General features: G+C 36.2%; 1 protein-coding gene across 17 annotated transcripts in view; it reads left to right on the plus strand.

The window, feature by feature from the left end:
* Positions 1-25,746, plus strand: part of TTLL5 (tubulin tyrosine ligase like 5) — a 318,372-nt gene that overhangs the window by 92,873 nt on the left and 199,753 nt on the right. For 9 of the 17 annotated variants that reach the window (XM_036843219.1, XM_036843208.1, XM_036843204.1 and 6 more), the window contains 5 exons: positions 9,164-9,226; positions 14,397-14,435; positions 21,024-21,181; positions 21,503-21,541; positions 22,111-22,417. In XM_036843219.1, the coding sequence (XP_036699114.1) occupies positions 9,164-9,226; positions 14,397-14,435; positions 21,024-21,181; positions 21,503-21,541; positions 22,111-22,417 (606 nt within the window). The remainder of the gene's footprint in view (positions 1-9,163; positions 9,227-14,396; positions 14,436-21,023; positions 21,182-21,502; positions 21,542-22,110; positions 22,418-25,746) is intronic. The other 8 variants (XM_036843210.1, XM_036843214.1, XM_036843213.1 and 5 more) reach the window with 4 other exon arrangements.

The raw sequence follows: 25,746 nt of genomic DNA on the forward strand, positions 1-25,746 counted from the left end.
CTTTCATCTGTCGATTAATATTTAGGTTGTTCCCAGTTTTTTGTTATTGTAAAGAAAGACTCTATGAACATCTATATAGAAATTTTTGTATGGAACATGTGCTTTCATTTCTCTTGGGAAAATACTTACTTGTGGAATGACTGGATCATATCATTGTATATGTGTAACTTTTTAAGAAACTGCCATATGGTTTACCATTTTACATTCCTATCATAAATGTATGAGAGTTCCAGTTCCTCCACATCCTCACCAACAGTTGGTATGGTCAGTTTAATTTTAGCTCCTCTAGGAGATGTGTAGTGATATCTCATTATGGTTTAATTTGCATTTTCCTAATGATTAATGATGTTGAGCATGTCTTCCTGTGCTTGTTTGCTGTTCGGTGATCAAATATTTTGCCCATTTTTTAAATGAGGTTATTTGTTTTCTTATAATTGAGTTATGAGAGTTCTTTATATTTTCTGGATATAATTCTTTTATCAGTTATGGGCTTTGCAAAGATTTTGTCCCCCGGTATGTTACTTGTGTTTTCATCCTTTAAACAGTGTCTTTTGAAGAGCAGAAATTTTTAATTTTGATTAAGTCCAATTTGCCCTTTTTTTCTTTTAATTACTGTGCTTTAGTATCTAAGAAATCTTTGCCTATCCCAAGTTTTCTTCTATTTTTTTAATAGAAATGTTGTAGTTTTAAGTTTTACATTTAAGTCTGATCCATTTTGAATTAATTTTTGTATATGGTATAAGATATGGATCACAGTTCTTTTTTTTTCCAGATGGATATCCAGTAGTTTTAGCACCATTTTTTGAAGAGACTACCCTCTCTCCATTGAGTTGTCTTTCACTTTTGTGGAAAACTGTGTGGGTCTATTTCTTTATTTTTTATTCTTTCCCATTGATCTTTTTGTTTTTGTGCCAATACAGTGCCACACTGTCTTGATTACTGTAGCTTTATAAAAAATCTTGTTCTCACTTTGTTCTTTTTCCAGGTTGTTTTGGCTATTCTAGGTCATTTGCCTTTCCTTTTGGATTTTAGAATTAGTTTGTCAGTTTCTACAAAAAAGCCTGCTTGGGATTTTCATTGGGATTGTATTGACTCTCTAGATCAGTTTGAAGAGAATTGACATCTTAACAATATTGAGTCTTCCAACTCATGAACAAGGTATATCTGTCCATTTATTCAGGCCATCTTTAATTTCTCTCAGCAGTGTTTTGTAGTGTTCAATGTACAGGTCTTTTACATTTTTTTGTCAGATTTCTTCCTCAGTATTTAATATGTTTTGATGCTATTGTAAATGATTTTGTTTGTTAATTTCAGTTTCTGATTGTTGCTAGTACATAGAAGTACAAATGATTTTTCCATATTGATCATGTTCCTGTGATCTTGCTAAACTCACTTATCAGTTATTGAAAGTTTTTGGAGATTCCATTGGATCTTCTGCCTAGTTGAAAATGTTGTCTGTGAATAAAGACAGTTTTCCTTCTTTGTTTCCAATCTGGATGTGTTTTATTTCTTTACTCTTGCGTGATTACACTGGCAAGAACCTCCAGCACAGTGTTGAATAGGACCAGTGAGAGCAGACATCCCAGTCTGGTTCCTGTCTAGGGTAAGCAATTAGTCTTTTGTCATTAAGTATGATGTTAGTTTTAGGTTTTTCATAGATGCCCTTTATCAGATTGAGGGAGTTCCCTTTTATTTCTCTTTTGCTAAGAGTTTTTATCAGAAATGGATGTTGGATTTTGTCAGTTGCTTTTCTGCATCTCTCGACATACTCATATGGTTTTTCTTTTTTGGTTTGTTAATATAATGAATTACATTGATTTTTGAATGTTAAACCCAACATTTCATTCCTGAAATAAACTCTGCTTGGTCATGATACAGTATCCTTTTTATATATTGTTTAATTTGATATGCTGAAATTGTATTTGGATTTTTACGTGTATGTTCATAAGAGATGCTGATCTGTAGTTTTCTTATAATGTCTTTGGTTTTAGTACGAGGATAAGATATATAAGATATTTCAGTCTTTGGTTTCTGGCTTCATAGAATGAGTTGGAAAGTGTTCTCACATCTTCAGTTTTCTGGAAGAATTTATGGAGTATTGGTATTATTTATTTCTTGAATGTTTGGTAAAATTCACTAGTGGAGCCATCTGGACCAGTCAGTTTCAATTTCTTTAAGAGATATAGGACTATTCAGGTTATCTATTTCTACTTTAATGAGCTTTGGTAGTTGGTGTCTTTTAAGGCATCTGTCTGTTTCATATATGTTGTATTTATAAGCATAAAATTGTTCATAATATTCACTTATCCTTTTAATATCTATAGAATCTGCAGTGATGTTACTTTTCTCATTTCTGATATTGGTAATTTGTTTCTTCTCTCTTTTTATCCTATTCAGTCTGACTAGAGATTTATCAATTTTATTGATCTTCTAAGACACCCAGTTTTTAGTTTCATTGTTTTTTTTCTATTTCTTGTACATTAACTTCCCCTCTAATATTTATTATTTCCTTTTTTTAACTTACTGTGGGCTTCATTTGCTCTATTTTTTTCCCCTAGTTTCTTTAGGTAGAAGCTGATGTCATTGATTTGAGACCTTTCTTCTTTTCTATATGTGTTTTAAGAGGTATAAATTTCCTATTAAGTACTGTTTTTGCAGCTTCCCATACATTTTGATTGTTGTATTTTTGTTTTTATTCTGTCTTTGGCCTGTGGGTTATTTATAAGTGTGTTATTTAGTTTTCAAATATTTGGGAGTTTTTCTAGAGGTTTTTCTTTCAGTGATTTCCAATTTACTTCTGTTGTACTGAGAACATATTTCGTGTAAGTTGAATATTTTAAAATTTACTGAGACTTGTTTTATGGTTCAGAATTTGATTTATCCTGGTACAATGTAACATGTACATTGAAATATATATATTCTGCTGTTGTTGGCTGGTGTGTTCTATAAATGTCCATTAGGTCAAGGGATTCAACAGTTTTGTTCAGATCTTCTCTATTTTTAGTAATTTTATAATTATCAAGAGTCTGGTGTTGAAATCTCCCATTGTAGTTGTGACCTTGTCAGTTTCTCCTTTTGGTTCTGTCAGTTTTGCTTTTTATGGATTTTGGAACTCTGTTATTAGGTACATCTGCATTAGATTTGTTATGTCTTCTTCATAAATTGACTTCTTTATTGCTATGAAATGTCCCTGTTTATCCTGGATAATGTTCTTTGTCCAAAAGTCTATTTATCTGCTATAATATACCCACTCTAGCTTCCTTTTTTTTTTTTTTAAGTTTAAGGTGTATATATAATGATTTGACTTACATCATGAAATGATTATCACAATAAGTTTAGTGAACATCTATCAGCTCATAGAGATACAAAGTTAAATAAATAGAAAAAAACTAAAAGAAAAACTAAAGAACTCTTAACAACTTTCATATATAACATATAGAAATATTACTTCTATTTATCATGTTGTACATTACATCCCTGGTACTTATTTATAACTGGAAGCTTGTACCTTTTGACTGCCTTCATCCAGTTCCTTCTCCCCTCACCCCATCCACTCCAGCTTTCTTATGGCTAGTGTTTGCATGCTGTATCTGTTTTCATTGTTTTACTTTTAATCTATCTTGTGTCTTTATAGTTAAAGTAGATTTCTGTCAGAAAAGGAGGTCCTGCCATCTGTGGCAACATGGATGAACCTGCAGGGATAATGCTAAGTGCAATAAACCAGACAGAGAAAAACAAATATTGTATGATTTCACTCATATGTGGAATCTTTTTTTAAAAAAAGAAAGTAGAACTCATAGAAACAAAGTAGAATGGTGGTTGCCATGGGCTGGGTCAGGGGAAATGGGAGCTATGGGTCACAGGGTACAAACTTTCAGTTTTAAGATGAATAAATTATGGGGATTTAATGTACAGCATGGTGCTATGGTTGGGTTTAGATATGCCAAATGACTGTTTGTTTTCCATTTGTCTGATGTGTTCTTTGTTCCCTTTTTATTTTCCCCTGCCGCCTTTGGATTAACTCATTTCTCTTGCCTCTTTAGTTTGCTTTTTTTAAAGTGTGGTTGCTCTAGGGTGACAACATGCATCTTTTACTTACCACAGTGCACCTTAAAATAATGTTATACTATTTCAGGTATAATTTAGAAATTTTACAACCAGTATAATTCGATTTCCCCCTCCTGTCCTTTGGGCTATTATTGTCCTACATTTTATTTCTATATAAGTTATAAATCCCATAGTACATTGGTTATTTTTGCTTTGAACAGCTTAAGGAAATTTAAATATGAGGAAAAGTCTCATAATTACACATTTACTACTATTTCCTCTGCTCTTCCTTCTTTTGTGTTGATCAGTTTTTTATCTGGCATCATTTTCTTCCATCTGGAAAACTTCTTTTAGGATTTATTGTAGTACAATCAATTCTCTCAGCTGTTGCTTGTCTAAAAAAGTCTCTCTTATATCGATACTTTCAATTTTTGAAAGATTTTTTTCAGTGGTTGTAGAGTTCTGGGTTGGCACTTTGCTCCCAACACTTTAAAAGTGTTTTGTTATCTTTTGACTTGCATTTTTCTGATGAGAAGTGTGCAGTAATTCTTACCTTTGTTCTTCTGTGCATAATGTGTCTCTTTTTCTCTGCCTGCTTTTTTTTTTTTTAACATCTTTATTGGAGTATAATTGCTTTACATTGTTGTGTTAGTTTCTGCTGTATAACAAAGTGAATCAGCTATATGTATACATATATCCCCATATCCCCTCCCTCTTGCGTCTCCCTCCCAACCTCCCTATCCCACCCCTCTAGGTGGTCACAAAGCACCGATCTGATCTCCTTGTGCTATGCAGCTGCTTCCCACTAGATAGCTATTTTACATTTGGTAGTATATATATGTCAGTGCCACTCTCTCACTTCTTCCCAGCTTATCCTTCCTTCTCCCTGTGTCCTCAGGTCCATTCTCTACGTCTGCATCTTTATTCCTGTCCTGCCCCTAGGTTCTTCAGAACCACTTTTTTTTTTTTTTTTTAGATTCCATATATATGTGTTAGTATACAGTATTTGTTTTTCTCTTTCTGACTTACTTCACTCTGTATGGCAGACTCTAGGTGCATCCAGCTCACTACAAATAACTCAATTTCGTTTCTTTTTATGTCTCAGCCTGCTTTTAAGATTATTTCTTTATGACTGATTTTCAATAGTGTGACTATGATGTATGCCTTGGTATCACTTTCTTCTTGTTTCTTCTACTTGGGATTTGTTGAGCTTCTTGGTCTGTGGGCTTATAGTTTTCATCAAATTTGGAAAACTTTTGGCCATTATTTCTTCAAATGTTTTTTTCCATTTCCCTCCTCTCCTTTTGGTACTCTGGTTACATGTTAAATTGGTTGATGTTGTACTATAAGTCTGGCTCTGTTCATTTTTTTATACTCTTTTTCTTTCTTCATTTTGGATGGTTTTCTGTTTCTCTGGGTTTGTCAGTTTAGTCATCTTTTTGTCTGCAGTGTTAAATCTTCTATTAATTCTATCCAATTAAATGTTCATTTCAGATATTTTACTTCTCATCTTTACAACTCCCATCTATTTCTCTTTATATCCTCTTTTTCTCTTTTTTTACAGTTATTTTCATGATTTCCTTTAGATTCTTGTGCATATATTATGTTTATAGTAGCTGTTTTAAAATCTTGTTCTCTCTGTCATTTCTGAGTCTGTTTCTATTGACTGATTTTCCTCTTGTTAATGAGTTATATTTTTCCTGTTTCTTCACATGTACAGTGATTTTTTAAAATTAGATGTTTTAATTGGACATTGTAAATGTTGTATTGTTGTGTTTGGATTTTATTGCTTCTTTAAAGCCCGTTGAAAGTTTTTTTTGTGGCCATACACTTAAGTTACTTGTAGATCAGCCTTATCTTTTTCAGCCTCATTTAAAAGCATTTTTATGGTTTGTTTAGAATAGCTTTTTGTTTAGGTGTAGGATAGTTCCACTACTGAAGACTCTTTTGGGGTGTCTGTTAAATGACCCCCATATTCAATGAGATCTCTCCATTCTGGCTGGTGGGAACTCAATCAATTGGCAGCCCTGTGTGAACTCTGGAAAGTATTCAGCTTACACTTTCTCAATGTTCTTTATCCTGACAGTTGCTCCTTGCACAGCCTTGTGGACTTTCACCCTATGCCTGAGTAGATCTGTATTCATCCAAAGACTCAAAGGGTCCCTTGTGATGACTTTTTTGATTTCTTCTTATACGTAGCTTCTTCCTCTCCAGGGCATAGCTTTGAAAATTTTAGCGCTTCCTAGAACTTTGATCTCTGTCTTCTCAACACAGAGACTCTTGGGTTCTACTTGAATTCCTTCTCTTTCTGCACTATCTGGAATTGCATCTGGGTGGGAAGGTGGAGCAATCAGAGGGCTCCCTTTATTTATTTCCCCCTTTCAGTTATCACAGTCCTGCACTGCCAGTTGTTTCATGTCTGGAAACAGTTGTTTCATATATTTTGTGTACTTTTCTAGCTGTTTATGGTATAAGGGCAGGTCCTATAGCAGTTATCATCTCATATGTAGAAACAGAATTCTGTTGATAAGTTTGTATTGCTTTTGAACTTTTTCTAAAAAACAATGGCACACTCTATGTATTCTTCCTTTTTCATTCAATATTATATTATTAAGGTTCATTTTGTTACATGTAGCTAGAATTCATTCTTTTTCAGTGCTTTATTTTATTTTTCTGTGTGTTTATACTGCTGTTAAATTTCCCATTCTCTTGTTGATGGTATTCGACTTCTTTCTGGTCTTTTGCTGTTAAAGACTGCTGTGCTCTAAATATGCTTATGTGTGTCTCCTAGGTATATATCTAGGGATGGAGTATATCTAGGGCCATAAGATATGTGAATGTTCAACTTTAAAAGATAATGCTAAAAAAAAAAAAAGGTAATGCTAAATTGTTTTCCAAAGTGACTATATAAATTTATACTCCTGTTAGCAGTGCCTAGGAGATCCCATTGATCAGTATCTTCTCTAACATGTGGTACTGTCAACTTCTTAATTTTTGTCAAAATACTGAGTGTAAAATGGTATCTTATTTTGGTCTTGATTTGCATTTCTCTGATTACTAGTAAGACTGTACTTCATTATGGGGAACACATTTTTCTTCCTCTGGTGACTGGCTTCTGGTTGGGACATTAGTGGTTCTAGGTAGAGCCAAAACTTAGAGGAATAAAAGAAAGAACTAGTTCTTGTCTGTTTTGTTTTGAAAACCCAGCTGTTCATAGAGAAATCTTTTTATCTTGCAAAATATTCTATCCATGTAGTTTAGTTACACCTTATAAAGACCCAGGAATTCAGCAAAAAGATATTGCTTGCCTTTTCAAAATTAGACATTTATCTTTTGATACATTTTTGAAGAGGTTGAATATTTGCAGTTACTAGACAATATATCTTTTAATTAATGAAAGTGGAATCCTCTACTCTTAAGTTTTCAAGAGGCAGGACCCTAATTTGAGTACCTTTTTCTAAGGAACCAATCACAGATAATGTTGGGGTCTCTTAGGGAGTCCAGTAATGATACCTTCCTTTACTGGTTTGGTTTTGAACCAGTTGAGAAGACAAAGACTAAGATAGATGCAGGCCAAAATAATCACTTTCCATACTCCACATTGATAAAGTCTAGGTTGGGAGACTTGATTATATCTATCTGCAAGTTAATGCACTTTCTGTTGACCCTCAGAATTGGACAGATTTACATACCCATTTTTAGGCAAGGTTAGACTGAGCTGTGCATCAGGAACACCTGACCCTGTAGGAGCACCAGAGGATATGTGCTTCCTAAGGAGAGATTATCTCCCCAGAGAAAGAAGGGAGAAGCTTGTTGAATTTTTTCGAAATTACCAACCTGGTAAATCACTCCATCTCTCCTGGGACCTTTGAGAAAAGTGGAAGAGAGCACCAAGACTTTTAAACTAATTGAGTTATTTTCATGTAGTGTGGGAAAGATGTATTTATCTGCTAACAAATATGCCTTTTAATTAATATGTATTTATTGAATATCAACAAGTAACTAGCACTATGCTTGGTGCTTTGGAGTAACAAATATTAGATGGGATCCTGGTCCTTTGAGAGTTAACAGTATTGATTATGGAGAAATTACTTATACATGTAATAAAAATAGCTCATATTTGTATAGCTCTTTGTAATTATGATGTGCTTTATACACATCATTGTTATTCCCATTTTAATGATAAGGAAAATAAGGCTCAGTAAAGTAATGTGACTTATCCATGATCACACAGTGGGACTTGATTCAGGTATTTGAACTCCAGATCCTGCTTTTCCCCGCTGCATCATGCTGCTTTCCGAGAAGAGAAATTTTACTCTATGAGACAGCGTTTGACAGGTCCCTTAGGCATATGGTGAAGGCGGAGGTAGAAGGCCAGGACAAGGGCACCTCTGTAGACTTGGAGCAGTCATATCAGGGAAGGCTTCACGCAGCACAGTGGACTTGAGCTGCTTCTTAAGCATGTGAGGAGAAGGTGTCCAGACAGAGGCAAAAGGACCAGTGGGAGGTGTGGTGTGAGAGGGTTATAAGGAGACTTGTCTGACTGTACTTTAGGACCCATGTTGGGGAACTGTGTGGAGAAAGGGTGAATGAACTGATGGTAGAGGTGACCCAACTTTTGAAATCTTGTAAGAGAAAGTATATGCCTCCTGCAGTTGGCATCAAGGAGCGATTGAAAGCTTTTGAGAAATAAGATGATTGAAACAATCTGTCAACATTTTCATGCCCTTTATGCATCTCCCATTACCAGCTTCATTTGACCTCTTTTCTAGCTATAAGTGATTTTTGGTGGTGGTTTTATTTTTGTCTTTCAGTTTTATTTTTTGAATTTAGTATATCAGCTTTTATTAGTCCAAGAAATCCTGACTTTTCTTTCTTTTTATTTTCTAATTTAAGTCCTCTTTATTCTTTTCATTTTATTGTATTTTCTGCTATTCTAGTATTTAATAATATTATTTGAGCAACTATCTCCTCCTTTGTCACTTTAGAGACTATGTATTTTTAGAAACAGTATATAAATAACCTGTCACTTTTGTGCTTGATTCATGTTTTTATTTCTATATTTTCCCCTTCAACTAAGCTTTAAGAAATAACCAGTTCCCTCTTTGTCTTTCAGGTCCTACCTTGAACACAAGACCTCCATGAACTATATGCTGGCAACACGTCTCTTCCAGGACAGGTGGAGATTTGCTAATCTTATAAATTTAGTAGGACTAGGTCACAAAATTAAGAGAAAGTACATGCAAAAGAAGAAAAGAGGCCTTATAAAAGTCTTCAGTAATATCTGATAGAAAGAGCCTTACAGAAAATACAATATAAAACCTCATTTTTTCAGAATTCGTTAACTCTGAGCACTTTGTAATATTTCCAGATGCTACAAAATTAAACCGTAAAGATCTTTAAGCAATCTTAACACATACCCTAAAACTTGTCCTTCTTAAAGGAAGGACTTTACTCAGTGCCTTTTTACTTTCAGACACAATTTTAACAGACATGATTATCTGTTTTTCTAGACTAGACGAGATTAAAAGGATCAGATTAGAAAAGGTGGAGGGGTGGTAATTCACAAAATAAATACAGTGAGAGTTGTAAGAAATGACAACTGATAACCTCAATACAAGGGAAAATAGGGGAGAAATGATGGAAAGCAGACACTGGAATTCAAATAGCACAGCAGTCAGAGACTGCTTAGTCCCACATACTTTTGTTGCCCCTGAGACATAACTGCATTACAGTACAGTTCAGTAATTGACTAACAAGGAACCTTAGTTATTTAAAGAAATCTGCATTATTTTCAAGGTATGTGTGCTTTTTTTGTGGAATTCTTAAAAATAGATACCCAGATTCCAGCCATTTCTTGTAATTTCATTATCCACTATCAGGAACTCTATGGGATTTCCAGTTTCCCTCTGTAAATTTGTGGTTATTACCATTGAGTAATTACACTGTGTAGCTTCTAACAAAAGAGATCTTGAGATTTACTTGGAAGACGTAGAAGCTCAATTCTTTATATATAAGCTGGTCCCAGTGCCCCACCCCCTACGTCCTCCCTGGAAAATTTTACAAGGCTTCTTTATCCTTACTTTTCAGACATTATACCGAGGTGTGTTCTGGCGTGTTACTTTTCATTATTTTGCTTTTGCGGTGGATGAATCCTTTCAGTCTGAAGATTTAAGTCTATTAACTGTGGGAGATATTCCCCTTATCCTGTCTTTCCTCTCCTTGTGGAACTTCTGTTAGATGAAATTTGGATCTTTTGCTCTATCCTCTGTATTTCTTTACTTTTTTCTCATGCTTTTGATCTCATTGTCTCTTAGCTTTAAATTCTTGGAGATTTCTTGAACTTTGTCTTCTAAAATTCTAAATTGATCTTCATCCGTACCGATTTTGTTACTCAGTACCAGCATAGGAGAGGGTTGTTTGATCTACTTTTTTTATTTTGGCAAGTATGATTTTAACATCCAAGAAATATTTTTGCTTTCTGACTAGTTTTCATAGTTTATGGATGTAATATTAAATTTGTTCTGGTACCAATTCCAATGTGGAGGAGGTAGGGTGTTTCCCCTACAGCACCAAGCAGTTGTACCCTTCTGTTGTCCGAGAATTCAGTTCAATTCTGATACTGTCTACCTGGAGATTAGCATCAGATTCCGCAGTTTAAGGGTTCAGTCCTACAAGATTCCACCCCCATAACTTCAGATGCTCGTCACAGGCCCAGGTTGTTACCTTTACTTCTACCTACTGGCTGTCTATCAGAGCTTCACATGACCCCTTCCTTGGGTGCTATTAATTTGCTAGAGCAGCTCACAGAACTCAGAAAAACATTTAACTCATTAGATCACCAGTTTATTATAAAAGGATATAACTCATGAACAACCAGATGGAAAAGACACATAGGGCAAGGTATGGGGAAAGGGTACGGAGCTTCATGCCCTCTCCAGGTATGCCATTCTCCCCACATCACCAACCCGGAAGCTCTCTGAACCCCATACTCCTGGGTTTTTATGGAGGCCCCCTTACATAAGCACGATTGATTAAATCATCAACCATTGGTAATTGAACTCTATCTCTAGCCCCTCTCCCCTCCCAGGAGCTCAGGGGGATGGGACTGAAAGTTTCAACCCTCTCTTCACAGGGTTGGTTCCTCTGGTGACCAGCCCACATCCTTAGCTGATCCAAGAGCTTTCTAAAAGTCACCTCATTAGCATGACAAAAGACTCCTCTACCACTCATCACTTAAACATTTCAAGGGTTTTAGGAGCTCTGTGCCAGAAACAGGGATGAAGACCAAATATATGTTTCTCACTATAAATCACAGTATTAAAAATATCTTTTTACATCTCTCTGACTATCATAATTACTTTATTTAAAGTTCCTTTCTATTTTTTGCACTATGTTTAATTCTTCTGGATTACTTCTATTTGTTCATCTCATTCTTTCTAGTTTATGCTATTATATTTCCTGAAATATCTGGTGATTTCTGATTGTCCAGTCATATTTATAAGTAATGGACTGTTTGCTTAGGATTGGTAGTTTGCATGAGTTTCCTCAAAGGTTGTGTCAGTCTGTTTCTGAACTGACATGGACTCTATGCTTGAGGCTAGATCTTTCCACAGTTGAGCTTCCCATGAGGTAGAAGGAAGGTGGAACAGGCAATCTGGGAACCACCACCAAAATTAGGAAGCATTCTTTTAGGGGGGAGCATAGCAATTAAAAAATTTGAGATGTAATGATATATGTGCTTCTTTATTAACACATTCAATGATGTGTTAATAGCAGTGGGTCTAATGACCACCATAATTTAAAAAGTGTGGTAAGTGTTGGCACAATTTGGGCCCCTGGAACAACTCTAAAGTAATATGAAAAAAATGTGTTATTTCTTTTGGTAGCAAAACCGCACTTATATAAAGACGCAGACGTAGAGAATGGACTTGAGGACCTGGGGAGGGGGAAGGGTAAGCTGGGACAAAGTGAGAGAGTGGCATGGACTTATATATACACTACCAAACATAACGTAGATAGCTAGTAGGAAGCAGCCACATAGCACAGGGAGATCAGCTCAGTGCTTTGTGACCACCTAGAGGGGTGGGATAAGGAGGGTGGGAGGGAGACGCAAGAGGGAGGAGATGTGGGGATATATGTATATGTATAGCTGATTCACTTTGTTATAAAGCAGAAACTAACACACCATTGTAAAGCAATTATACGCCAATAAAGATGTTTAAAAAAAAATCACACTTAAACTACTGTGGATGGTCCCCTACATGTATATGATGCTAAATTTCAGATAGAGGATTAATTTTTTTTCCCATCCAAATTGGTGCCCTCCCTGACTTCTCTCTTAAGGCTGCAGTAACAACTCCTGCTTATAAAGCATTCTAAAAACTTTGATTCAAAAAACATGAATTTCCCTGTTTAGCAAAGAAAGGCCCTCCTGATTTACTCTTGCCTATCTTTTTAGCCTTATCTCCACTTTTCAATACCAACCCATGGCCAATCAGACCATATCTACTGCTCTTTCATGCCTCCTTATCCTCACATTCCCTTGGAATTCCCATACATTCCCTTGGAGTGGCCTTCAGTTTATCCTGAATTCTTATTCTAGCTATGTCCTTCATCTTCTTACCTAGACTAGAAAGAAGTTCTCCCTGCCCTTCTTATCCCTCCATCTGATTTAGATTCCCATATTGTACATATTGTATTATAATTGTCTGTTTACTAACTACTCTGTCTACGTTCAAGTTGGCTTTTAAGAGTAGGTACTTTGTTATGTTCATCTTTGTCAGTATGAAGAACCTACCACGTGGTAGGCACACACACAAAAACATGCCTTAAAAAAATGAAATTGTGTTTGTTGCAAGCCCTAACATCTTCTATTAAATCTGTTCTCTTCAACCTGAATTGATGTGTTCTCTCTTGCAAATCCCTGTTGCGTTACTGTCAGAACTACTTTCAAGCTAATTCTCTAATCATTTCATTTCATAATTGGTTCATTTTGTCTGCCTTCCCTGCCCTCCCCCACTCATCCCCCACTTACCCACCCTGCCCTGGCAACCAGTGTCATACATACTGTCTCACAGCATGACAGTAATTTTAACCCTGGCTGCATGTTAGTAACACCATATTTGTGCCCTAGCCCTTCCCAGACTGAAGTCTTGTACTTACTAAAAGCTGCTCAGGTGATTGTAATGTGAAGCCATGATTGCGAATTACTGGTGCAAACCATTATCTGATAAAAAAGTTAAAATAATAAAATTTAAAATAATTTCTGATAATAAGTTGACAGTATTAGGACGCTGGCACAGATAGAAGACATGGGAAGGAAAAGATAAAACGTTTCGGTGGAGACAAATTTTTCACTTGATTTTTCTATAGATAGAAGATCTTGGTATTGATTGCATCCGTCTCCTTTTTAAAAAACCAATATCATAGCTTACATGTTGTATGATTCCATTTATATAACAATTTTGAAAGGATGAAATTTTAGAAAGGAGAACAGATTAAAGGAAGCCAGAGGTTAGGTTATAAAAGGGCAACATAGGGGGTCCTTATGGTGATAGGATTGTTCAGTATCTTGTCTGTGGATACATGAACCTACACAGTGATAAAATTGTACAGAACTAAATATACACATTCACAAATGAGTACAAGTAAAACTGGGGATATTTTTTTAAAAAAAGAGAGGGTCAAGTGAAAGGAAGTTGAATGAAAAACAAAAGACAGTTTAAACCTGAATGGTACTTACTTCCTGTGGTTAGACCCCAACTCTAGTTTAGAGACAATGAAGAACATCTCTTTTTTAAAGAGATTTTTTTAATTATGGAAAATCTATTTCTCATGAGCATATTTTTTGAACCCCATGAGAATTGAGATTGACTTCTTTCCCTAATACAGTTCAGTGCAAGTAGAAAGAACACTGGGGTCTGAGAGCAAAGTTATAGATAGGTTCAACGTTAAACCCTTTAAAGCTCTGACATTGGGCATGTCACAAAATGGTCTTATCCTGCTCCTTTTTATAAACGGGGCTCAACTGTTGTTGTGAAGAATAAATGTGATTAGATTTGTGGCGAGATACACAAATGCAAGTAATTGTTAGAATTTTCCTCTAGAATTCATTTGTCCTCTTCCTTTTGTTTTTTATTGATCCTCCCTAAAGGTTATGGTACTCTGTTCTTTTCTGAGCATGTTCTCAGTTCATCTGTCTGCTTCTACCTCAAGATGCCTTCCCTGGCATAATTCTATGTTGAATTTGTATAGTACAAATCTCAGGAGTGTGTGTGTGTGTGTGTGAACTCAGGAGAGAATATCTGTGTAGTGCTCTAACCCACTTGTCCTTTCTAATTCTGTAGGGGAAACCCAAGAAGAAGCTTATTGACAGGAAGAACACGGTAACTGATTTTTGAAAGTTGAGAAGTTCTTTCCATGTGCATAATATGTGACCATGCACAGGCTAAGCATGATACTTTATATAACCATTTCAGTTTGACTCACCTTAAATAGTAACATAAAAATGTTTTCTATTGAAGCACTATTCTGTGGTAACTTTTTACAAACTAAGTTTGGGATTTATAATTTTATAACTACAATATGTCATTTCAGTGATAATAATAGTATTCTTGTTTGGCTATGTGAGAGAGCCCAAAGTATTAATGAGATTTCAAGACCTGTCTCATACTAAATTCAAAGAAAAGGTTATGTTTTGACCTTGACATACCTGGGGCATACAGCTTTGCACCTTATGGGACTGAGCAGAGTTGCTTCCAGTTTGCCTTGGAACTAAAAGTGTGCAAAATACCTGTGGCTCTTAATTTTGGCAGAGGAGAGAAAGGTCTTAGAAGAATGGCTGGGATGGCCTTGCCCAACCAAAGACTGCAACCAGAACAAAAACTCTTAACCCTAATTACACATCTTTTGGTTTGAGAGATTATGTACATCCCCTTTGTGCTATTTCTCTTTACAAAGCAAAATGGCAATAAGAAAGAAACCTCCTATAGCTAGCTTTTTGTTTTACATTTAAAAATTAAGATAAATTTGGTTTTCTCTTCCAAATCTTTTGAAGCATAAATCTAATTCTTCTTTAAAGAAGGAAAATATGATTGCCATTTAATGTAGGGAAAACTGAGAGAAATCAAGTTTTGTAGCTTGTTTCCAAATGAAAGTCATGCTTAGTTTATAGATTTTCTCCCGTTGCTAGTCAAGGAATATGCTTCCTAGAGTATACTACGATCAATTTGGAAATTAGAAAAAAATACTTAAACAACAAGAATATTTAAAGATCAGTGGGTTTTGTCCTTTCTTCAGGACAATTTATATTGCCATCAGTACGGGTTTTCTGGTGGTATGGAGGTATAAGCAAATAAAAGGTGACATATAACAAACCTTATGCTGAAGCATGAAATAAGTCTTAATACGTTTGAAAGGATTAAAATCATACAGAGTATGTTCTTTGACTACAATGATATTAGAAATCAATAACAAATATTTGGGAATTAAACAACACACTTCTAAATAATACATGAGTCAAGGAAGAAATCATAAGGAAAATTCAAAACATTTTGAACTGAACGATAATAAAAATATAACATTAAAATGTGTGGGATGCAACTAAAGTACTGTTTGGTGGTGTGTGTAATGGGTGTGACATAGCTTTAAATGCTTGTATTAGAAAACAGAGGACTAAATCATTGATCTAATGTTCCATTTTATGAAACTAGAAAAAGAAGAGTAACCGAAAGTAAGTTGAAGAAAGGAAATAATAAAGGGCAGATGAATTAAATAAAAGACAAGCAATAAAGAAAATTAATAAAATCCAAAATTGTTCATTGATAAGATAGCAGAATTGATAAACTCTTAGGTAGACTGATCTAGAAAAAAGAGAAAACACTAATTACCAATATTGAGTAGGAAAGAGGGGATGGATATCACTATAGATCCTACAGACATAAAAAGGATATTAAGGGAATATTATTAACAACCTTATTTCACTACCTTGGCAACCTAAATGAAATGTCTGAATTCCCTGTGGGGAGGGAACTCTTAGTAAAACTGACACAAGCTGAAATAGAAATTTTGAATAGCCCTATACTAAATCAGAATATTGAATTTGTAATCAAAAACTTTCCTACAAGGCAAACTCCAGGTAGTTTCACTGGTGAATTTATCAACATTTGAGGAAGAATATACACCAGTCTTACACAAACTCTTTCAAAAACATAGGCAAGGATACTTCCCAATTCATTTTATGATGCCAGAAAAGTATGACATGAAAACCTGACAAAGACATTTAAAAAAATTATAGGCTAATATCTACATTAACATAGATACAGAATTTCTTAAAAGAATATTATCAAATAGAATCCATCAGTATATGAAAAGGATAATACAGATGACTAAAGTGAGATTTTCCCCAGTAATGCAAGGTTGATTTAACATTTGAAAACTAGTCAATATAATTCACCATATTAAATAAAGGGGAAAAAACCAGATCATCATTTTATTGCTAAAAAAAAAAAAGAAAAACCCATGTGTGTTAAATTGATGAAATTCACCACATATTTATGAGAAAAACTCTTACACATCAGGCATAGAAGAGAAATTCTTCAGTCTGATAAAGGCCTTCTATGAAAAACCTGCTTCTAATGTCTTACTGACATAATGAAGGTTACCCTATGATTAGTAATAAGGCAAGATGTCTGCTTTCACCACTTGTATTCCCTTTATACTAGAGGTCCTAAGCAGTACAGTAAAGCAAGGGGAAGAAAAAGAAATAAAAGGCATAGAGATTAGAAAGGAAGAGGTTAAATATCTTTACTCTTAGATGACATGATCAGGTTAGTAGAAAGTTCTAAGGCATACACAGAATAACTACAAGAACATTCAAGTGCACTTAGCAAGGTCTTGGGATACAAGGTCAATATACTCAAATCTGTTGTTTTTTTAGTATACTAGCAGTAAATGGAAAATGAAATTTAAAATTCCATTTATAATAGCTTTTGAAAATATGAAATTCTTAGGGGTAAATTTAACAAAATATGCTCAATACCTATATATTAAAAGCTCCTAAATATTACTTAAAGAGATTAAAGAGGGCTTCCCTGGTGGCACAGTGGTTAAGAATCCACCTGCCAATACAGGGGACACAGGTTCGAGCCCTGGTCCGGGAAGATCCCACATGCCGCGGAGCAACTAAGCCCATGCGCCACAGCTACTGAGCCCGCGCTCTAGAGCCCGCACGCCACAACTACTGAAGCCCGTGCACCTAGAGCCCGTGCTCTGCAACAAGAGAAGCCACCGCAATAAGAAGCCTGTGCACCGCAACAAAGAGTAGCCCCCGCTCGCTGCAACTAGAGAAAGCCCGCGCATAGCAATGAAGACCCAACGCAGCTAAAAGTAAATAAATAAATTAAGAGATTAAAGAAGATCTAAATAAGTGCAGAGATATGTCATGTTCATGGATTAGAAGACTTAATATTGTAAGTATTCATTCTCCCCAAATTGATCTAAAGAATATTCTAGTAGTTTTTTTTGTAGAAATTGACCGTTTTTTTTTTCAATGTATGTGAAAATGCAAAGAGCTTAGAATATCCAAAGTAATCTTGAAAAAGACCTAGAGTACCAGACTTAAAGAAATATTATAATGCTATAGTAATCAGAACTGTTGCAAATTGATCAATGGAACAGAATAAAGAGCCCAGAAAGAGGCCTGTATGACTTTAAACAAAAGGCCTAAAGTAATCCAATGGGGAAAGGAAACTTTTTAATAGATGGGGCTGGAACTGAATATTGTATTTTAAAAAGTGAACTTCAACCTCTGTCTCCCACAAAAATTAGAGGTGATTCATAGACATAAACATAAAAGCTATTACTCTAAAACTTTGTAAGGAAAATATCTTTGTGACTTTGGACTTGGCAAAAGTTTTTAGACATGACACAGAAAGTAATCAGCAAAAAAGAAAAAATGATAAGTTAGATTTCCTCAAAATTAAAAATTTTTGTTATAAAGACACTATTAAGAAAATTACTAGACAAGCCATAGGCTGAGTGAAGATATTCATCAAACATATCTGTCAAAGGACTTGTATATAGAAAATATAACAAACTCCTACAACTAAATAATTATAAGACAATCAACCCAGCTACAAATGGGTAAAATGCTTGGACATTTTAAAAGGAAGATATGTGAATAACCAATATACTAATGAAAATGTGCTTTACAGCCTTTGTTATAAGAGAATTGCAAATTAAAATCATGAGATACCACTAAACATCCAGCAGAATGGCTGAAATTGTATCAAATCATTACATTGTACACTTTAAATATCTTATAATTTTATTTGTCAATTATACCTCAATAAAACTGGAAAAAAATCAAATAGTGAGGATGTGGAGCTCATGGAACTCTGATAAATTGTCCCTGGCAGCATAAACTGGTACAGGCACTTTAGAAAGAGTCTGGCAGTTTGTTAGCCTAGAAAATTCCACTCTGAGATCTTTACTCAGAAGAAATGAAAAGCATAACCACAAAATGACTTGTACAAAAATGTTCCTAGCAGTTTCATTCATAATATTCCAAAACTAGAAGCAACTTCGGTGTCCAACAATAGGGGAATAGGTGAAATGTGGATTATTCATACACTGGACTCATCCTCAGCAAAAAAAAGATCCATACTGATATACACAACATGGATCAATCTCAAAAACATGCTGAATGAAAGGAGACAACACGAAAGAGTTCATACTGTACTATTCCATCTTTATGAAGTTCTAGGACAGGCAAACCTAACATGGGATGCAAAAATTCAGAATGGTTTCCTTTGGGAGTATGAGGGAGGGATTTACTGGGAAGGGGCATGAGAACTTTCTGAGGGGATAGTAATGTTAGAGTTTGGGTTACATAGCTCTAGGTCTCATCAAATGGACATATGGACATTTAATATTTGGATGTTTCACTGTGTGTCATTTTTAGCTCCCCCCCGCCAAAAAAAAAAGAAAAGAGAAAAAACTTTCAAAGCCCTATAAAATATTGAACTCTAGATCCTAATGATTTGAGTGTTAAAGTGTTTAGGAGTGAAGTGCACTGATGTCTTCGTGCAACTTTGAAATGCTTTAAAAATTAGGTGGATTGATTGATGGATAGAAGAAGAGAAGATTGCATATATATGTGATGAAACAAATATAGTAAGATATTCATTGTAGAAACTGGCCAGTGGGTATATGGATGTTCACTGTATAATTCTTTAAACCTTTCTATTTGTTTAAATATTTCATAGTAAAAGTGTAGAAAAATAAAATAAAGTAGACATAGATAAAAGGTATTACAACTTATGGGGAATTCAATTGTTTATTCATTCAAAAGTATTTATGGTATGTCAGGTGCGTGCTGAGCAGTCTCATAAGCATCACTGATCCAGGGAGAAACAAGACAAGCGTGGGCCTTGCCCTTATAGAACTATAATTCTGTTTCTTTTCCCAGCATTCCCTACCTCCATTCCTTGTAATAGTTGTGATTTATATGTCTGTTCAGGATTTCTTAGAAGCTTATAGTTGTTATTTTAAAATATCAGATTTGTTTTATTTTCTTTATTATTTAATTGGCCAAAAATCTATTTTCATAACTGTGTGTGTGTGTGTGTGTGAGGGGGTAATGTTCAGTTGTTGAGACTATGATAAACTGGGGTTGAACTATTTTTAAAGTTTATTAATTTGCATCCCTTTTCTGCATCAGGTTCTGTATCAGGACCCTCCCAGTTCTTGGTTCAATTTCCCACTCTAGAGGGGAGGCCTTCAAAATACTTACTATCCAGTCCATCCACCCAGAAATCTCTAAAAGTCCTAAATAGACCAAAAGACACAGCCTTTCCATCCTACTCAGGGACTGAAAACTCCCAGAGGAATGAGGATGAATTTCCACCGCAAAGGGAATACGCTTTGAGTTGTGAAGAGTTCACAAGAGAGAGAGTTCAGAGCCAGCCAGTTAGATCTTGAGTTCTGGGTATACAGAGTTGGCTGCCTGCTTTCCGACACTAACATGGATACGTCTTTTCTGACTTAGTGACCAAGAACCCTGTCTCTCTTTGGTGACCTGGTTATCTCTGCCTGTGCTGTACTTTGCCCAGTCCTTGTGTGGATTGGGGCTGATTCCTGTCACTTAACCTAATTTATGATTTATTTTATCTAATGCCTAATGTACCTGTAGCCATTCCCTCTCCTCATCCCATTTCCCATCCATGATCTGATTGAATTTGGTGTTGTCCTGCATCTGCTGCCTTCCCTTGTCTGTTCCTCTGACCCTAACTCCTGACCTGTACTCAATACCTGGAGAGTCCCTGCCATCTCTCCCCAACTCCTCCTGTAACTAAGTACGCTCTAAGAGAGAAGTTCCTCCTGTTGGAGCGCTTGAGACTTGGTGCGTCCCAAGGTCTTGGTGACTTTTCACGAAGATGCTTTCTCTGTGAGTCTCATTCAGCTCTGTGCTGCCATATTCACAGATTATCAGCCATTCCTCTCCTCGTCTCAACCTGTGCTAAATCTGTATTTATTAAATATTATATACGTCAAAGGAATATTTGTGTAATTCTGAGTAAGTTATAATGAATAAATAAAATAATAAGTACACCTCTAGCCATCACCAGCTTAAGAATTAAAGTGTTACCAGTATCTCTAGTCATTCTTAAGGCATAGTTGGGTAGCACTTTATGATCTCTGTACTGAATAGTCAGCCAGTATTATTGAATACTTAAAAATACTTAAACATTGTCTTCAGATATGTTTTTGTTCAGAACATTTAACAAATTCAGATAGCCCATTAGTGAAATTCTAATGTAGATTCCAGTGTTCCCATTTATCTGTCAAACATTTTAGAATTCACTAGAGTAACCATGCCTGGCCTGACATCATTACAGAGTTCTGTCAAACTTAGCCTTGGAATAAAGGAGAGAACTTTCTGAAGGCTCTAGCTACCATGTTTTTTCCCATAGAATGGCGGTTGATGGAGCACCGGAATTGAAGGTAGAGAATATGAATTCAAGGGCCAAGCTGCACGCTGCTCTTTATGAGAGGAAGCTCCTGTCTCTGGAGGTGCGAAAACGTCGACGACGGAGTGGCAGATTGAGGGCAATGCGGCCAAAATACCCAGGTACCGGCTGGTGAGCTTTCACCAAGCTCTATGATCTGTGTCCTGTCAGACTGATTTAATCAGCTTCTTAATTAACACTTAATGAATCAGAACTTTCTGATCACATATGCTTACTTTTTTTGATATAGTCTTTTCCTTGGAAACTTGTTTCAAAAGGATAAGTTTTTAAACCTTCCATTCTATGATATTTGTATTGAAGAATATCCGAAGTCCACACATTTTGGCCTTTGCTCTTACTCTTACAGCATCATTTAACTACCTAATACTTAGTTTAAGTTTAATGGAACCGTGAGCGTCATTGTTTGGGTTTTTCATGATTAGGTATGAAGTCCAGTTCGTCCTTTGACATTGCTGAATTGTGTAAGTATTTTAAACATGAACAGAAAATGGGGAATTTCTTTCTCTCCTAGAATCTCCCTTGTTACAGATCTGTTTGTCACTGACGAATTGACTTCCTTTTTCTCCCTCCTTCTCTCGTTTGTTGAGTGCCTGTATCAAGCACATTAGTCACTGGGGTTTCATTGGTGAATAAAAAAGCTATGGTCCTTGTCCTCATAGACCTTCCAAGGTAGTGAAGGAGAAGGATAATAGATAAACATATGATAGAAAGATATTCCCCTGCTTATTGTACCCCCGTGAAAGATGCCCTTCTGAAAACCTCTAACACGCCGTAGAGATTACTCTACTAAAAGGGTTTTTGCCTTAAGTTGTGAGAGAACCATTGGTATTATGATGAGAAACATCAACTCTAATGAAGATGATTAATAGGTTTTTAGAATATATAAGAGGGACGTGTATGTTGTTAATTTTGTGCATTATTTGTGGTCTGATTTAGAAATGGGTTTTTACTGACAAGATAAAAGCAAGGTATTGGGAGAGAGGAAAATTTAATCCTTTTTTCAGCAACATTAGTGATTCTTCGCATTTAGTGATTACCCAACCAGCTGAAATGAATGTTAAAACTGAGACAGAGAGCGAAGAGGAGGAAGAAGTTGCCTTAGACAGTGAAGATGAAGAACAGGAAGCTTCCCAGGAGGAGTCTGCAGGGTCCCTCGGAGAAAATCAAGCCAAACACACACCCGCACTGACCGTTATGGTAGAAAATTCACCCAAAGAAAATGCCATGAAAGTTCCTGAATGGAATAACAAAGGTGAACAGTGCTGCAAAACTGAGACTCAGGAACCAGAGCCTAAATTTAACCTGATGCAGATTCTGCAAGATAATGGCAATCTTAGGTATGTACCTTTCCTAATTATAATAGCAAAACTGAAAACAGCTAATTTGTACTGTGTACCAGGGTATTGTGCTTGTGGGTTTATAGCCATTTTTCATTTCTTATGCACAGGAATCCTGTGAATTAATGACTGTGATTTGATATTATTACTATCAAGGAAATTGAGCCTTAGAGAAGTTGCTTGTCCAAGTCTAAAACTATGATACAAACCCAGGTCTCATTGGCTCAACAAATATTTGTTGGGTTTCAACGTTAGTGACTAAAGAGCACAAGATGACTGAGACAGGGCGCTCAAGCAATTCATGGCTTAGAGTGAGGACACTTAAAGAGCAGGGGCTGTGACCCCAGTATGGACAAAGGGCTCTTAGGACACAGGAAAAGGAGTGATTGGTCTTGCTTGGGAGGGCTAGAGAGACATTAGGGAGGAGGCAATATTTGAACCAGGACTTCCCCGATAGGTAGGCTTTCCGGATTTGGGAGGTGACAGCTAAGTATGGGAGTGCTAGTAGAGGGAATAAAGGCACAGAGGGGTGATAGTACAGTCATTCATTCAGTTCCTCGACAAATATTTATTGAGCACTTGATCTATACCAGGAATTGTGCTGGGCTGTATAGTGTTACGGTGGAGACCAAAACAGTTGTGGAGTCCACAGTCTAGTGGGGAAGACTGACAGTAAACAAAGAAACAAGGTAATTTCAGTCAGTAAGAACTGCTGTGTAGACAATAAAATAGGGTGTAGTATTAGAGTGTAATTGGACAGAAAGTTTCTGTAGCTTCTGGTGCTTTGGGCATGGAGAGGTGAGCTTTAAGGTGAGTCCTAAATGATGAGAAGGAGTAAGTCATGTGAATATCAGGGAGCAGAATATTCCAGGCAGAACGGCAAGTATAAAGAACCTGAAATTGGAATGAGCTTGGCAAGTTTGAGAAATACAGATTAGTGGTGTGACATTACATGGAGAAAAGGGTGCAATAAGAAGTGAGACTAAAAAATTGGATGTCATTTGATCATAAAGTGCCATAGAGGAGCCTGGACTTTATTTCCTAGATGGATAATTTCTAAGCAGATGTGTGATATGGTCAGATCTTGATTTAGAAAGTAAATTCCGGTTGCATTGTGGGATAGTGATTGATAAGAGGGGAACTAAGGGTAGAGAGCTGAGTTAGGGGCTGTTAAAGTAGTCCAGAGCCAGGAAGATGAAGGTCCTGATCAGAGCAATGGCTATAGGAATGAAGAGAATAGGATAGAGTTAATGAAATTTGCAAGTTAAAATTGGTAGGGCTTGGTCCCTGTAGATGTAAGAATTCCAAAGAGACTGAATTTTCCAAGTTTGGTAACTTGGTGCTGCCATCAGTCAATATAAGGAGCACAGGAGTTGGTTTCATGATAGAAATAATGTGTTTTATTTGGGACACGGTGAGGTGGAAGTGCTCTGGGATGAAGATGATCAGTAGATAGGTGAAAATACAGCTTTGAAAGTCAGAGTTGAACAGGACTGTACAACTTCAGAGTAGATGAGCTTGTCATTTCAGTTTAGTTCAGCAAGCATAGACAGGAGAAAAGGAAGAGAACTGAGGCCTGGGGAAAACCAGTGTTTAATAGTAAAGAGACCAAGAAGTAGCAGTTAGAGAGGTAGCTATAAAACTGGGAGGAGACAGTATAGAAAAGCTACAAGATGAGAGTTTCAAGCTATAGAGTGCCTCCGGCAGCCCAAGTTAGGATGAGGCCTGAAAAGAGTCTCCTGCATTTATGACCTGGGGGTGGACTTAGTGGGTAGAAGAGAAAATGTGAGTTGAGCAAATAGGAAAGCAAGTGTGAACTAACTTTTTCAGAGAGTTTGACAATGAATGAAAGACAGGTGAGAACTCATCAGAGAGAGAGAGCAAGCTAAGAGAAAAAAGATTTCTTAAGATAGGGATTCTGGAGCTTATTTAGAGACTAGGGGAAGGATTTGATGGTAAAAGAATTAGAGATACAGAAATGGATATATTGTCCTAAAGGAAGGTAGGACGAGGACAGTGGAGGGGTGTCTCTTCCTGTAATGAATGCAGTAGTTAGATGTTAAAGAGGCAGGAAGTGTAGGTATATAAGCATGACGGCCTTTAGTTTCTAAGCTAGAGGTCAGTTCTTATACCGGAAGGATGGAGGGTGATATTGGCGTTTAGGGGGTTGGAGGGTAGAGTTAAGGTTTGGAACGGTGCGTGGAGAATGAGAGTAGTTGCTTTAGTGTAGAGCAGAGAGGGCTCTGTCAGAAGACTTGGCTCTGGCTTTTCAGTGCTTGCCAACTGACGGTGTGACCACAGGCAAATCAGAGAGCTTCTCTAGGCCTCAGTTTTCTTTTCTGTTAGGCCAGGGTATGGGGTTAGACATAGGGTTTTCAAACTGTGCTCTCTAGAGAGGAAGGAGGAGTCCACTGAATTGAAATGGAACATTTGAAAACCACTGGACTATATTCTAATGTCCTTTCCAGCAATAACATTCTACTTAGATGTTGTAGAAATAAATTAGTTATTCATAAATCTTACGGATCTTACTTTTAATGAGTAAACTCTTGTAATTGCAGGGTGTGTTAATGTAATAAATCAGTGGTTTTCAAACTGTGTTCCCTGGAGCTGCCCATAATTCTGTGGGGCATCTCAGTGGCTACTGAGGGATCTGGGGGTGGTCCATGGCAAGGATTCAAGACTCCAGGCCCCAGCCCACTAGTTGTATATTTTTGTATACTGAGGATCTCCATAGGCTTTTATTTTTTAAAAATAGATTTCTTTGGTGTAAATTATTCTATTATTTTGGTTTGTCAGTTACAGATTACTAGCTGACCAATGTGTCCAATACCGTAGGGACAACCTTAGGATTAACATCCCCCAGATCCCTTTAGTAAGGTTTTTAGAGTTGGAAAACTCAGTTCTTGTTCGTTTGATTTACAACAGTGATTTGCAACAAAAGGTTGATTGAAATCTCAACTTCCAAGCAGTAATTCCCTTATCCAAAAGACCTTCATATTTTAATATTAGGGAAATAGTCAATAAAATTGGGTATTTTGCTACATTTGGAGGTGTCTGAAACATGCCATTTTTAGCTCACTTTATTGCAAGTGAATTTGTTGACCAAAATGGAGAGTCTTTTTTCATTTATTTTGACTTGAAAATAATTAGCTTATGGGAATGGTTGAGGGGAAAGTGTATATGGTCTCCAGAACAAGGATTTTAAGTGTTCTTCTTGATGAAAAACATTTGAAAATATAAATTTCAAAATCATATTGTGCTCCCATAAACTATTCCTATTAATAACAAAGATGTAGCCTTATATTTCATACTCTGAAGAGCTTGAA

This window comes from Balaenoptera musculus, chromosome 2, assembly GCF_009873245.2.
Source record: "Balaenoptera musculus isolate JJ_BM4_2016_0621 chromosome 2, mBalMus1.pri.v3, whole genome shotgun sequence".
NCBI classification, from domain to species: domain Eukaryota; kingdom Metazoa; phylum Chordata; class Mammalia; order Artiodactyla; family Balaenopteridae; genus Balaenoptera; species Balaenoptera musculus.